Genomic DNA, 13,847 nt, shown 5'->3' on the forward strand with positions numbered 1-13,847 from the left:
AGGCTCTGATTTAGTGGCCTACTTCAGTTTGTTAGTAGTCGATTGACTTCAGTAGGCTCATTTGCATGCTGATGGAGCCTGCTGACTCACGATTGCGTATGGATGTTTAGAAGGTAAATATTTTCACTGTGAGGATGTATGCAATTAAAAAAAGCACCCTTCTGTCAGATTTGAATTTTACATATTGTTTTAGACCTGGTCAAGTATTCTTTTCCATTCTTACTTATTTCACATGGTGAAGTGCTTATGGTAATGATAATTTTCATTTTATGGGGAACATATTGTCTGGTGCACAGGAGAAAGTCAAAGCTATTTTTTTCTGTAGAAATTCGACATTTGTCTTTCAGCTTTTGCCAGGACAGTAGTTGCCTGTTTAAGTGGGATTTAATGAATCTAGACAGGTCTTAAAATGTAACTTTATTCATTAAAAGAAAAAAGAAATAGATTAATTTAAAAGCATTGTTTCATACTGGTCTGTCTGTGATTGTTAAAATGTTACATGGAATCAGATCAAAATGCATCAATCTTTATTAAAGCAGGTCTTACCAAAGACACGATTTGTATTTTCATGGCTAGAAAGAACAACAGTGGGATCATCTTATCTATAGTTTGCTCACTGCTGCAGTAAATGCTCAAGAATCCTTTTATTGTTCACCAAGGGGAAAAAAAATGGAGTAGTAGCATAAATAGTGCAAAAGATTTAAGCAATTTGATAGTCGTACTACAGATCTGGACTTTATTTTAAAGTTACTTTAACATGTATGTTTTAGCATGGTATTCATGGCCGGCTTTTTAAAGTTTGTCAGTAAGTGCTTTGGTAGTGAGCTTGAGAAGGAAGAAGCAGCGTCTTAAAGCCAGCCTGCGGAGCTTGCTGCTGGAGGGAGCAGGGGCAGGCGGTGGCAGGAGCGGTGACAGGAGCCCGTCCCCTGAAAGCCGCAGCGATGGCACTGGGGGGGCACTCAGCCAGCTGCAGTCACTTCCGCTCAGAAGGCAAGGAGTGGCTTTGTCTTACGGACAGGGTTTCCCTTCTCCTTGGCAAACGATGCCTGGCTGGTACCTCACATCCTTCCTGCACCCGGAATTACAGCTTTATTCCATTCGTTTGGGGGAAAAAAAAAAAAAAAACGAGCACAATCCAGCATGCTGAACTGATGCTGGCCTGCTGCTTCCTTCTGGGGCCTGTGTGTCAGGGTGTACAAATGTGTCTGGGGCTGGGGGCTGAGCAAATGCTTCTACCTGGAGCTCTTTGCTTGGGTTTATTCACATTCCTTCACTGGTTGTTGATACTTCTTCCTATAAACATAGCCATAATGAAACTTTTTTTCCCTTCAGCAGGGAACGTAAGGTAAAATGTGTTTGCAAAGAACAGCGGGGCAAAACGGGACTGGCAGAGTTAGGTGTTGTGCTTGGCCTTCCGAACAAAGGATGCAGGATAGGCAAGTTCCCCTTCTGTGATGGACTATAGGCACAGATTGCCACACCACACATTCAGACTGAAGCTTATTTTAATTGTTTTTAACACTATTTTCATGAGAATTACTGAACTTTTTTTTTTTTTAAATTGCAAAAGTCTGCTTCGAGCTGTCTGGGAACTCGGCAGGAGCTGGTGAGTTCTCTTACTCGTCTCTCGCTTATCCCACATGTTTTAACCTGGAAACTTTCAGAAGGACAACACTTGTCTACCTTGTAAGTGGCCCATTTCAACAACATGCTAGGTTTACTATATGCTTTCTTCAGTACAGCTTAAAAGCATTTCAGGCTGGCGTCAAGCACACTGAACGAAATGCTACACCGTCTGGCGCAGGGGAGAAGCAGTGAGCCGACGGTGTACACACCTGCGTGCGTTTGTCTGGCGTGCTCTGCTGAATTTAGATGCAGGAGGAACTTGGTGGTATCTCGGTAGTTGTGGTGACGCCGACACCACCACCACTCCCAGCTGTAGAGCAGTGTATCCTTCACCTTGTAATTGCAGATGAATGGCATCCGAGAATATCCTGAGTATGCTGAGCAACACTTTAAATACATTTGCAGATAACTAGAAAGAGTGCAAAACATCATGCTTTACTCTTGTATTTCTGGCCTGCAGATACGCTCTGTCAGTTTCCATGCTGTCAAGAAGTCTAACCACTTTCCGTAGTCTGTCTGAAGCTAGAGGTTTCCCATAAGTGTTTCTTAACTTTTTGGTCTAATTTCAATAATCCTGTGAGATAAAGGCTCTGCAAAACCAGGAACATAGTTTATGGGAGTTATTTCGCAGACGTAATGAGATGGGCACATGATAAAATCCCATGTACTACAGTGGCTGTTCCCTTTGGTTTCATTATTTTAAAGGCAGCGCAAGACAGCTTTCCGCGTCAGTCCAGGAAAAGATCCGTAACTCGCTAGAATCAGAATCACGAACGATTCACTGAAGCTTTGCTGGCAGAGAACTGTTAAGTTACACCGAAAGGCGTGCAGGAAAGGGGGGAAGAGAGGCTGTGCTGCGCTCCCCAGAGCGCTGCTGCAGACAGTTCGACTCCAGAGAGCACCTGCAGCCTGAGTCCAGACCTGACGGTGCCCGAGGCTGTGTCCAGGTGCCCGAGGTCTGGCTTTACAGAGGCCAGTGCACTTAAAACTGAGAGAGAGGGGGGTAGAGGACGGGGGAAAAGCTCTGCATCTCGCAGGGCAATCCACTACATAAATACTCTAAAACTTTCTAAAACATTTTGACAATTTTTATGTAGTATATGTTGAATCTTATATGGTGATGCTTTGAAGCAATACCTTTGTCTTTAATCTGCGTGGTTACTTGCTAATCTGTGTTTGGTTTATCTTTATCCCTGTCCTCGTTTGGGAATGCTAAAATAGTACCTGGTGGAGCAGTTCCGTATCTCAGTTTGAGTTAGCTCCTTAGCAAACCTCTGGTGTTTTATTGCCTGCTGCCTGCCTACAATTCAGTTTCAACACCTGTGGCTACAGTTATCTGATAGTAAGCGTTAATTTGTCATTTTGTGGTTTTGTACCGTTTCTTTCAATGATTTCTGCACTGAGTGAACATTCATTACCTGAAGCGATCTTAGTATGATAAAACCATTTCTTTATGCGGATCTGTGATGTGCCACATTTTTTATTATTTAAATTGCATCTAGAAGATAACTTCAAAACTTGAAATTGCTCCTGTAATGTATTAACAAAAAAGGACTTGGAAGTCATCGCTTAAGGTTATTGAATCAATTGCATACTGCAGACACATTTTGAACAAAAAACACAGACACTAGAAGAAGCATCGATGTTACTGTGTCTGAAAATCACAGCATCACAGACTCACAGAATGGTTTGGGTTGGAAGGGACCTTAAAGACCACCCAGTCCCAACCCCCTGCCATGGGCAGGGGCACCTCCCACCAGACCAGGCTGCCCAAAGCCCCATCCTGCCTGGCCTTGAGCACCTCCAGGGATGGGGCATCCACAGCTTCCCTGGGCAGCCTGTGCCAGTGCCTCACCACTCTCTGAGTGAAGAATTTCTTCCTAATGTCTGATCTAAAATCTTTCTTTTAGTTTAAAACCATTACTCCTTCTCCTATTGCTACGCTGCCTGATAGGAGTCCCTCTCCATCTTTCTTGTACCCCCTCCGAATACCATCGGGCTGCCACTATCCTGCCAGCACGGTGGCAGTGCTTGTTTCAGACATGGAGGTCTGCTGTGGCCCTCCCACATCCACCTGTGTGCAGAACTACAAACCTTTTCAAGTGTTGGCGTTGCCTTGGCTCTGATGGTTCCTCCTAGTGACACCTGGAAGCCAGCTGACAATCAGTTTCTGTAGGGACTATGACGTGGACGCAGCATTCTTAAATTCTGGCATCAACAGCAGATTTGACTTTATGCACGAATTTACTTTTCTGTGCGCTTTTATATGTAAAGGCTATGGCCACACTAATAAATACATGGAGGTTTGTGCAAGGAAGACATCTTATTTTGTAACATGTTTTATTTCAAGACTAAGGGTCTTGACTCTAGGAGTCTAAGACTAGAGTAAGCTCCATGTATGCATACTTTAAGCTCAAGCCACCTAAAGATAAAGGAGGGGAGCGAGGGGAAGAAATAAAACCAAGAGTATGTCATTAATTCCTCTTCAAAAGATTTTCTTCCTTGTTTTTCTGCTGAACCGAATGCTGTCCTGTACGTTACACAGCTGACTGTGTTTGCACAGGGTTTTCCTGTGCAATGAATAATCAGGTGCAGCTGGAGAACCTTTTCTTACATGACTTTCGATAATTTTATAAATACTTAGAACATAAGAAACATTAAAATCTCTTTTTCCCCATGAGGAAATGAGTCTGCTAGTACTAGTAATTGTAGCCTGCAAATAATTATTGCTGTTGTCATGTGCTTAAAGCTTAAAACGTCTGAAACTGCCTTCGTGTTGTAGCCTATCCCGTGTTACAGAAATACCAGTGAAATCTGTAAGTGTTCTTGTGTATTCATTGCTAAATTTTACCAGCTGCATCATCTGTCAGCAGGGGACTTAGGCTTTGATGGTCTTCAAACAGCCGGAATTGCACTGGTCTGGAAGTTTTAGGTAAATATCCGCAGAGTTTGAACCAAGCCGTTCTGGGCTTGTCAGAAGGTCTCTGGAGACTGAGGAAAACAGATGGTACCTCCTAGTCTGGGTAAAAACCTTGCCAAGGAGAACTTGTGGGAAGCAGCAGCACTCACCTGCTGTATTTCTTGTACCCATGACCACTGGGAAGCCACAACCATGTAAGAAAAAGACGTGCTCAGGAATCCGTGGCAGCTTTTACGGTACAACCAGCTGTAGGTAAAAGGTGAAGTTTGCTGCACACCCACCTGCCTCTCAGCACGTCTCCTGAGAACCTCAGGAGATTCTCTTTGCTGCACATTTGCTCCTTTACACCGTTTGCTTAGAGGATTTTGTTTGAGCTCCTGGCCTTTATTTTGTAATTCGGAATAACCACGTACGCTGCGTTCTCCTTGCCCAGCGTGCAGCTCCGACTCAGCACTGAGCAGTAACCCCAAAACCCTTTCCTGGGTGGAGAAGCCAGGTTTCCCAGCCCTGCCTGGTGAGACAGGGGAGGTTTGGACCAGGGCTGGAGTGGCTGTCAGGTAGCGCTGCCTTCCACGTGCTTTTCCTCAGGACTTCTCGTTACCCCCACTGGCCCTGTTTGCAAAGGGACTTCCTCTCCACTTTCCTCCCTTGGAGAGCTACAACCTGTAGGCTTTTGGTAATTAATCCCTCAATACGATGGCTGATTAGCTGGGTACTGATTTGGAGCATAGCTATTGCTTTTTTGCCTTTTTTTTTTTTTAAGCCATTTCACAGACATTACTTACCAGAGCTGCTTCAACATGCAGCATGCGCTGTGCCCGCGGTGGAGATTAATATCTCATTTTCTTCTCTCCCAGTCTCTGCCCTGCTAGATCTGTCCAGAAAACAGTGGAGCAAATTCAATAGCTTGTACTCTCTGGAGAGGAGGAATGCTTTCTGGAGAGCATTTTGTTCCCTAAAACAGCTATGGTCTCTATTTTTTTCACCGTATTTTATGACTTAACGTAGTAGCCTTGTTGATGGGGGGACAGGGCCAGGGCAGGGTGGGGGCAAAAATAGGCAAACTCAAACTGGAAACTCCACAGTTCTTTTGCTCTAGTCCCTAGTTTTGGCTTCATTTAATTATTCTTTGCAGGCAGTTACCTGGGTTACAATTGCAAGCTCTTGCCTTGGACCCACTCAGATAGTAATAGCTAAACAAGTGCTTGTGGTGCTGGGAAGCGCAGGCAGATACGCTCTGCGTTGTCGTCTCGTGGACAAGTCAGACATTTTCCCAGTCTGCTTTTACGTTTCTTTCTGAGGAGGCAGATGCCGTGTCCTACTTTCATCGGTATGCATTGTGCATTGCCTCCTCTGGGGATGGCTACTTTGTCGTGCATTAACGCGGCTCGCGCTTCACGCCAAGCCCTTCCTGCTTTTAATCTGTTTAGATAAGGCTGCATCAGCTTGAGATGTGCTGTCACACAAAGGTACCAGTGAGTTAACAGAAGCACCAGATTTTTGAAGGAGTATGCCATGGTTCTTCAGACTGATTTATTTGCTCTTGGAAATAACAATCTTTGTTGGCATCTTAGAGATCTGTTTTCCTTGGCATTTTTAAGTAATTTTTTTTAAATTGCTGATAAACTGTTGTCACTTGTAGAATGATAATGGATTGCACCTAATTTTTAAAAAATTAAACCCAGTTATCTGAAGTAAAAGCTAAAATAACAAGGACTTGTCTGATACACTAGTTCCAGAAAATTGCAGAGATGCTTGTCTCAATTTAGAGGTTCCTTCTCCCCACTTCCAGTCTGCAGCCCTTCACTGCAAATGTTTGCTCCATTTGTTATTTTGCTGATTTGTCAGCAGCAGTGACTCAGACCCCTACAGCTCATGAAATGCTAACCAGCCTCCTATCTTAACTTTCATTCACTCGCTGGGTACCGCTGGTGGTTGTTCTCCATATCAATGGCTAGGGGCCGTGTCACCTTTTCCGGTGCTTTGATCTCTGATTGAACATAATCTTTCTGCATCCAGATTATAGCGTCTTTTAAAAACTTAATCCCTGCTTTGAATGAGCTGCCTATATGATCTGGGCATTCCGAAAAATCGGGGATGATTGGTTCAGTAGTGTTCAGTACAAGCCAAAGCTGCAAGCTAAATTACAAGTGTTAACTCCAGATGCCACGATTTATTTTTTTTATCCCACTCCGCCTCAATCTGGTGCTTGCTGTGAACTTCGTAAAAGTTTTGGTGAGTGCTGGGGAATAAAGGACAGGTTTCTTTTTTCCAAACCTTAAAGCCTCATCACTGAGGATAGCCTCTGGTAGCAACACTGTGTCCGCATTATAGGCATTTGTCAAAAACGACTGTCATTACCCTGCTAGAAATCTTTTGTGGGATACCTGTCAGCAGCTGTCCTCACTGGATTTCTGTTTGCTGTCAGCCTTCTGAGATGAGTTTACCTGGGGGGAGAGGGAGGGGTTAAGAGGTTTGGGCTTTCTGGCACTGTTTTGTTTCACCCAGCTTGCCTCCCTCTGTGTTGAAACGTTTTCTCTGAGTAATTTTGGGGGAAGTTTAGTTTTACTGTTACCCTTTTATCTTCAGGAACTGTATAAAAGTGAGAAAACACAGTGCGTTAAGCCGACAGCAAGGTGTAGCAGCACTTCCTGAGCGTTTCATCGCACGGCCTCCTCACCAGGTAGCTCTGAAATGTCTGTGCAGGTCTAGGTACACGTTCCTGCATCTGGCAAGGGGAACCGGAGGGGCTGGTATTCCCTCTTACCCCCCCTGCTCCGGCCGTATGTCAGTGAGCTCTGCTTAATCCATAATCTCTTGCCCTTAAAGATAGTTTGGAGATACTAATTTAAAGCCGTATGTCTCTTAGGATTTCATGCATATGTGGCAAATGCTTGATTCGGTACGGTTTCGTGGGGTCCATCAGCATGCTGTTCTGAATCTGTAGCTTTATTCTTCGGTTCTTTACAGCTGGATTTACTGATTGATTGACTTTCAGCTAAAACGGAATTTAAACCAACACTTCAATGAATAAATTTAGAGGGCAGGTAGAAACTTACTCTGCAAGCAGGTGAAATAGTTCAAGTTTTTAAAGCTACCTGCAGCTGCTGGAGGTCTTCCTGCAGATCCTGAGACAAAATCATCCAGCTGCTAAGTACATGATTTGTGCAAACCTGCCTGACTCGAAGTAGGTTACGGGACCCATTTCACCAGCAGAACGTACCCGGAGCTGCCACTACCTGGGCAGTAACACTTCACACAAAATGCTGACAGCAGAGGTACAGAAAATGACATCTATGTGGAAAAATAACAAATGCTTCCGTGCACACTAGAAATTATTAAGGACTTCTGCAGAGAAAGGGGGTAGCTCAAAAAATGCAACACGGGTTTTTTTAATAGTATTTTGTTGTATAAATGTTAACCTTCCTCCAAGTTATGTTAACCTCTAAACCAGGTAAGATGGTGAGTTAGGTTATGAATACTGATTTTACTGAGATGAAACAATGCTTTCAAAGTTAACTGTTTGAAATATCTTTCATCGTTAAATGGAGCTATTTACATGTCTAATCTGGTTTGCTGTTTAATTCTCTGCTTTAATATATTTTAAAAAGATCGTTTTCTTAAATCTTTCAAGCATTCTTAAAATGGATGGCCATGTAAGTAAAGAAATGTTTTAGCAATTAATATTTTAAAGTTTGCAGTAGATGTGTGTTTCACTTGTATTATAGCAACAGTAGCAAATGCAGAATATAAATTTGTATTCATTTATTTTATCTTAAAAAGAAACCCTGACTAGTGCTTGAACCTAGATCTTGCTGTTGAGGAACTGCAGTGCTGACTGCACAGAAAACAAAGGCAGGGTAAAATCACCCAGTTGCAGCTTGCTACGGGGCTGGCCAAAAGTGGCCTGCAAAACTTCTAGTAGGAAACCGTTGGATTTTACTGTTGGAGAAATGCGTGTCTACAGCGAGCTGTTGGCAGCATTTCCCGAACACCTGTGATGTTTAACACCGGAAAATAGAGTGAGTGGGTTCTTTGGTGTGAATAGTAACATGAAACATTTGAAGTATGTTTAGAGAAGCGTCCTGCGCTCAATGTGCCACTTCCTTGCACGGCCCTAAAACAGTGCTTTTCAAGCCCGTGGTCTTAGGTAATAAATAGCTCTATTGTCATGTCTTAAAGCTTGAATTACGGCTAATAAAACTTGTGAGCTTGTGGCTTTACTCAAGCACCTGGCTTTTGGCTTTACAATGCCAGAGTAATAACTCTTACACTCATCCTGAGGCTTGTACCCCAGCACTTACTATTGATCTTTACTGTGGTCAAGTTAGTCTTTGCTTCTCCAAGTCTTTGTGACTTCTTTTGACACTATTGCCTGATTTGTTTTCAGCACAAATGCAGTGGTTTTGAGTTTTTCAGCCCTTATCTGCGGCATCCATTAGCACTTCTAATCCAGTGTTCTCTCTACTCTTCAAAAGGTGGATTCAAAGCCCAGTATCTCAAAGCCTTGCTTTCTATTTCAAGACTTCTATTTTGGTCTGTTTGTATTTACTTACTACTCTTCCCATTTGTCCAAATACCATCTTCATTAGTTTTCTTAAGTCATTTGTCCATGGTCCCAATTTCCCATGTTTTTAGCTACCTGTAACCTACCTTCTCTTAATCACAGAAGTAGTGCAATCATCTATAAACGACTTTTATTTTTTAAGAATATTATTCACTAGTTATTTGCAGTTCAGCTTATGCTTGCCCTCCCCACTTTTGTCAGCTGTCATCAGTCCTTCTCAAGATTGTGCCACCTCCCTCTCCCCCACACCTCTTTCCCTCAGACATGAAATCAACCATGGCTTAATTAGATCACGTTCTCTATCATTCACCCTTGCACTCACTTCTGTTTTATTTCTCTATATTTGTAGGGGATTATTAGTTTTGTTTCTGAATGGTTATGCTAAGGAAGCGCATAGATGTACAGGCTACTTTTTTTTTTTTTTTTTTTTTTTTTGGTCTGCCTGCATGGCAATCCAAAATTTAAGTAGTTTTCAGGACACTGGCCAAGAATCAGGTATTTTATCTAGAGAAAATTCCACATCAATTTGCAATAAAGTTTGTATAGTAAAAGTTGACTTTTCTAGTAGGTTGCCTGTTCTCTCAACACTTACTTGCAAAAAATCCTTTATTTTCTTTTTACTCTGAGTTTCTTTTTACATCTAGTCTTGCTAAGGCTAGTCTGGATCCTAAGCCCCAGGGGAGAAACAGGCACGTTTTAAAAGTCAGAATTACTGTGAAGTTCCTATTTTGGCCCAGATACCTCTCCTTTAAATGAAAAGGCTCTGATGTTGCCAAGTACACTTCATCCAATCTTGCTAATTTTCTGGGAACAGCTGTTCTGTCCTCTGGGCTACTGTCAATCTCTGATTTATTCAGGTTCTGTCCTCGCAGGTTAAGATGAATAATAGCAACAAGGGTGAAAGATTAGATTGCTCTTTGTTCTTGATCCAAGCCGATCCCAAGTTCTGTCTTGTCTAATTGCCTGCTTTGACTAATGGTTCTACACGTCTTCCAGTTTTGTTTGTTTCATTAGTCCCAGCATCTCTGACACCCTGAGTTCTTGAACTTTTTCCCCTCCTGGCCTCTACTTCAGATTTTAGAAGGCATGTCTCTGATGGTTTCAGCTTTGTACCAGACGCTAGCTGTGGGGTGGCCCAGTTCTTCACGTACTGGGAGATGGTGCTGATCTTCATTAACTGGTCTACCCTGTTTATGGGTCAGTTCCCCCTTGTGAGAATGCACACGGAAAATTCCTTAGTACATATGAACTTATTTACAACTTTGTCTTGAACCTAAATTATCAATGCTAGTTCTTTTTTACCCCAGCCTTTTGGTGCCCAGAATTGCAGCTGAAGGAACCTAAGAAACATTGCAATAAAACATTTTATGCCTTTGAGGCTAATCTTAAGGTCCTAGGCTTTTGTTCACTTTTCAAAGACACAACTTGCATCATTTTTTCCCAAAGTAAGCTGACTGACATTTTTATAGGTCCGAATGATTCACACTTTGTCTGGAAGAAGAATGGGCAGAGGATGAAGGCATGCATCACTGAGCAATCTCATATGCTGTTTGATGGCAGAGTGCATGTTCTAAGTTGGGTGAAAGATGCAGTATCAGAAAATACAAAATATGAATGTTCATTCATCTCAAAAGTTGGGAACACAGCATCAGAAGTGCTCATCACAGCGGAAGATAAAGGTAGGCTGGTTCTGAATGTATGCTGTGTGTGTGTCCTGATCCTGATTTATAACCACTGCACACATAAAATGTTTATGTGAAGATAGATACTAACTCTCATTTACTGTATTAGTATCCACTTCAGTTATGTATGAGGTTTTACACACAAAAGTTGCTTCTTCAACCCTCTTCTACAGCACTTACCTGCAAATTAGCAGTTATGATCTAGAAATGAAACCAAAACTGCTAAACTAATGGACACAGATTGGGTGTAAGGTGAATATTAAACAAAAACACTCTGCAAGAACTGTACAGGGTAATGAAGAAAAAAATCTTGAATGCTAAGAACTTGAGTGACAAAAAGAAATGCCCCCTATACAGTGCCTTTAAAAGTCAGGTGTTTCATGAATTGCCTGCAGTCAGGCAGGGTCAGTTTCTACCTCTTTATTTTGATGCTCACTAGGCTTGAAGGCAGTCAGATAAATCGAGCACCTGGGCAAGATCTTCATGCACCCTGAACTGACCGGGGCAACTTGAGCACCATTATTAAATAGCGTTGGAGAACATACCCACACCTACAGAAAGTCTGAACGGTCTTTAAAAAGGTAGCGGGAACAATGAAGGTGATGTAGAATGGATTGTTTTGGTAGGAAGAAGAGGAAGAATAATTCGTATTTAGCTGGTCCGTGTCAAATGTGAATTCTTCAAGAACAGCTCAACCCTGCCCTTTTCAGTGGCAGAGAAAAGCAGAGAAGTAGTGGTACAAGTTGGTTTGCTATCATCGCAGTTATTCTAAAGTCAAGTTTGGAAGCCAAATGAAGAGCATTTCAGTGAAACTACTGTAAGTGTAAAACAGGGAAACTTCCACTGTGCTCAAAAGCATTATATACTGCCACTAGTGTCATGAAAGAAAAATAGAAAATAGTACAACTGTGGATGCCACCACCATAGTGGTAGGGACAGAAAGAAGAAAAATGGTTGGTAGACAGGATTTGAAGTAAAAATTTATGAAGATGCAGTAAAACAATCCATCTTAAGTTCTCAAAGGTGGAATGGAGGACAAGTCACTACATAACATTACTGAAAAAGTCAGCTGTATTATACCATTCTTCTCCCCAGCCTTTGTATGATCTGAGTGGAACATCCCCATGCTTCTCAAGCACTAAAAAAACCTCAAGCACTAAATCTGCTCACTCTGGAGGCTATTAAGTTTGCTGCAGAGGGGAGGAGACATGACCACTTGAATAGAACTTATTTCCAAGTAACTGAAGAGAAGGAAGAGCAAAATGAAGGATAAAAAGGTGTCTTGTCTTCCTTCTGGACTAGTCCTCCACAGGACGTACTGCAGTTGAGTTGTTATCAGCTTACTTCATCATTACTTGGTTATGTAATCATCCCACTTACAATTTTCAGATAGTGCTGGTCAGGATGGATGGACCAAAGAATTCGTTACCTGGAGAACTGCCATCAATGAACATGACAAGATGATGCAAAACTGGATGAAGACTTGGGTAAGAATTTTTGGAACAGGCATCCCCTGCAGGGTTTCCTACATGATAGACTCGACTCAATTTTATAAATAGCCTATAACACTTCTGCAACTGAATGGATTTATATAACAAAGCGATCAGTGTTTCTGTACACGCTGACATTCTTTACCCTCTCAAGGGTATGATCTGCGTGATCTGTCACATACAATTACGTCAGCTTGCTCCTTCAGTACACTAACCGAGGTTTAAATCAGGAAGTAGTTCTCATCCTGCCCAAAAAAGCAAGTCTGTGCACTGAACGTAGTAAGTTAATTTAATTGAATGTATTGGCTTTAATTAGTTGCAGAGACTATTGGACTTCATAAATAATATTGTACATCAAAGCTGCCCTTTCTTAAAAACAAAGGAACAAAAAAAAAACAGAAAACACACCTCTACTTAGCTTTCAGCTTATTTCTCTAACAGTTTGAGCAAAGATTATTTAACTTCTGGATATGACATGTACTTGTCACGTGTGTGACACAATACAGCTAATCTTTTAACATAGCTTTAAAATAAAATGGAGTTGACATATTCGTGTCCTTTTTATCCTTCAGGAAAGCTGCAACAAGAAAAACAGCTGCTCATGTACAAAGGAATGAACAGGCTGGAAAGAAATGTATGCAACTTATGAGTGCCCAGCACTCCTAATATTGTAGCTTTTGAAGACTTATTTGCAAGTGTTAGGACTGGCATTTCAACTGATGTTCAGGAAAACCAGCTGAAGTTTAAGGTAGAACAAGATATAATTACTGCACCAAAGAATGAGTGTGGCATGCACCAGTGCCACAAGAGAGGCCGCCAATCCCATGCTGGAACCATCTCTATGCTAGTTATTTCATCTTAACACAGAATGAAAATGGTCCTAGTGCAGCTCAAGCAATGTAATATGATCTATTGCCTCTGTTTTGAGTTCATGACAAGCAAACCAGTTTATTTTGGGCTTGAAGGTCTTGGTGTATAAATAAGAGATTGATAAATAAGATTTGGATCACATTTATTTAAAGGCACTTCTACTCTCCCATTTCTTTTCTTTTGATGCGTTTAACCTTATACTCTGTTTGCGGTATTTTGAAGAACATTCCTTTCTGGTGTTAGCAAGTTCATTTATTTGAACACATTTCCTTTGGTTATAAAGTTTCTGTACCAGATAAAGAATTTCTGGCTAACACTCATAAACCCAGAGAGCTTAAAACGTACTCAAGTTAAAATCTTTAGTTATTGCAAATTATTCTTCCCTATTTGAGATATTTATGGTAGCTTTAAAAAATTATACACTGAGTGAATTTTAAGACTACACGTGCATCAAGTTCATTATTGCTAGTTAACAACAGCAGATTGAAAATGTGTGGACCTATTTATTTCACAGTGAAACTGTTCTACTATGTTGCTGTTCAGAGATTTGGCCTTCTGCATCTAATAAACAGAAGACAGAAATAATCCAAGTTTTTTTTATCTTAATGGTTTTCAAAAATCTGTAAGCAAGTAAGATGTCACCTAAGAATCGTTATAGGGAGAGTCCACGGGGACAGCTACTCCTAGCAACA

At 41.7% G+C, this 13,847-nt stretch overlaps 1 protein-coding gene and 1 long non-coding RNA gene across 4 annotated transcripts in view; one reads left to right on the top strand and one right to left on the bottom strand.

Moving 5' to 3' along the window:
- The window catches only part of SEMA4D (semaphorin 4D), a 95,642-nt gene extending 81,933 nt beyond the window's left edge, over nt 1-13,709 (top strand). The window contains exons 17-19 of one of the 3 annotated variants that reach the window (XM_048046082.2): nt 10,583-10,792; nt 12,185-12,282; nt 12,858-13,709. In XM_048046082.2, the coding sequence (XP_047902039.1) occupies nt 10,583-10,792; nt 12,185-12,282; nt 12,858-12,902 (353 nt within the window). In that variant the 3' untranslated portion in view covers nt 12,903-13,709. The remainder of the gene's footprint in view (nt 1-10,582; nt 10,793-12,184; nt 12,283-12,857) is intronic. The other 2 variants (XM_066989055.1, XM_066989054.1) reach the window with 2 other exon arrangements.
- On the bottom strand, nt 1,248-4,787 carry LOC136789151 (uncharacterized). Its single transcript, XR_010827982.1, has 3 exons — nt 3,721-4,787; nt 1,836-2,035; nt 1,248-1,657 (listed from the first exon to the last, which is right to left on the bottom strand). It is a non-coding gene; the product is annotated as an uncharacterized lncRNA (long non-coding RNA).
- Nucleotides 13,710-13,847: the final 138 nt, after the last annotated feature.

Source organism: Anser cygnoides, chromosome Z (assembly GCF_040182565.1).
Source record: "Anser cygnoides isolate HZ-2024a breed goose chromosome Z, Taihu_goose_T2T_genome, whole genome shotgun sequence".
NCBI lineage: Eukaryota > Metazoa > Chordata > Aves > Anseriformes > Anatidae > Anser > Anser cygnoides.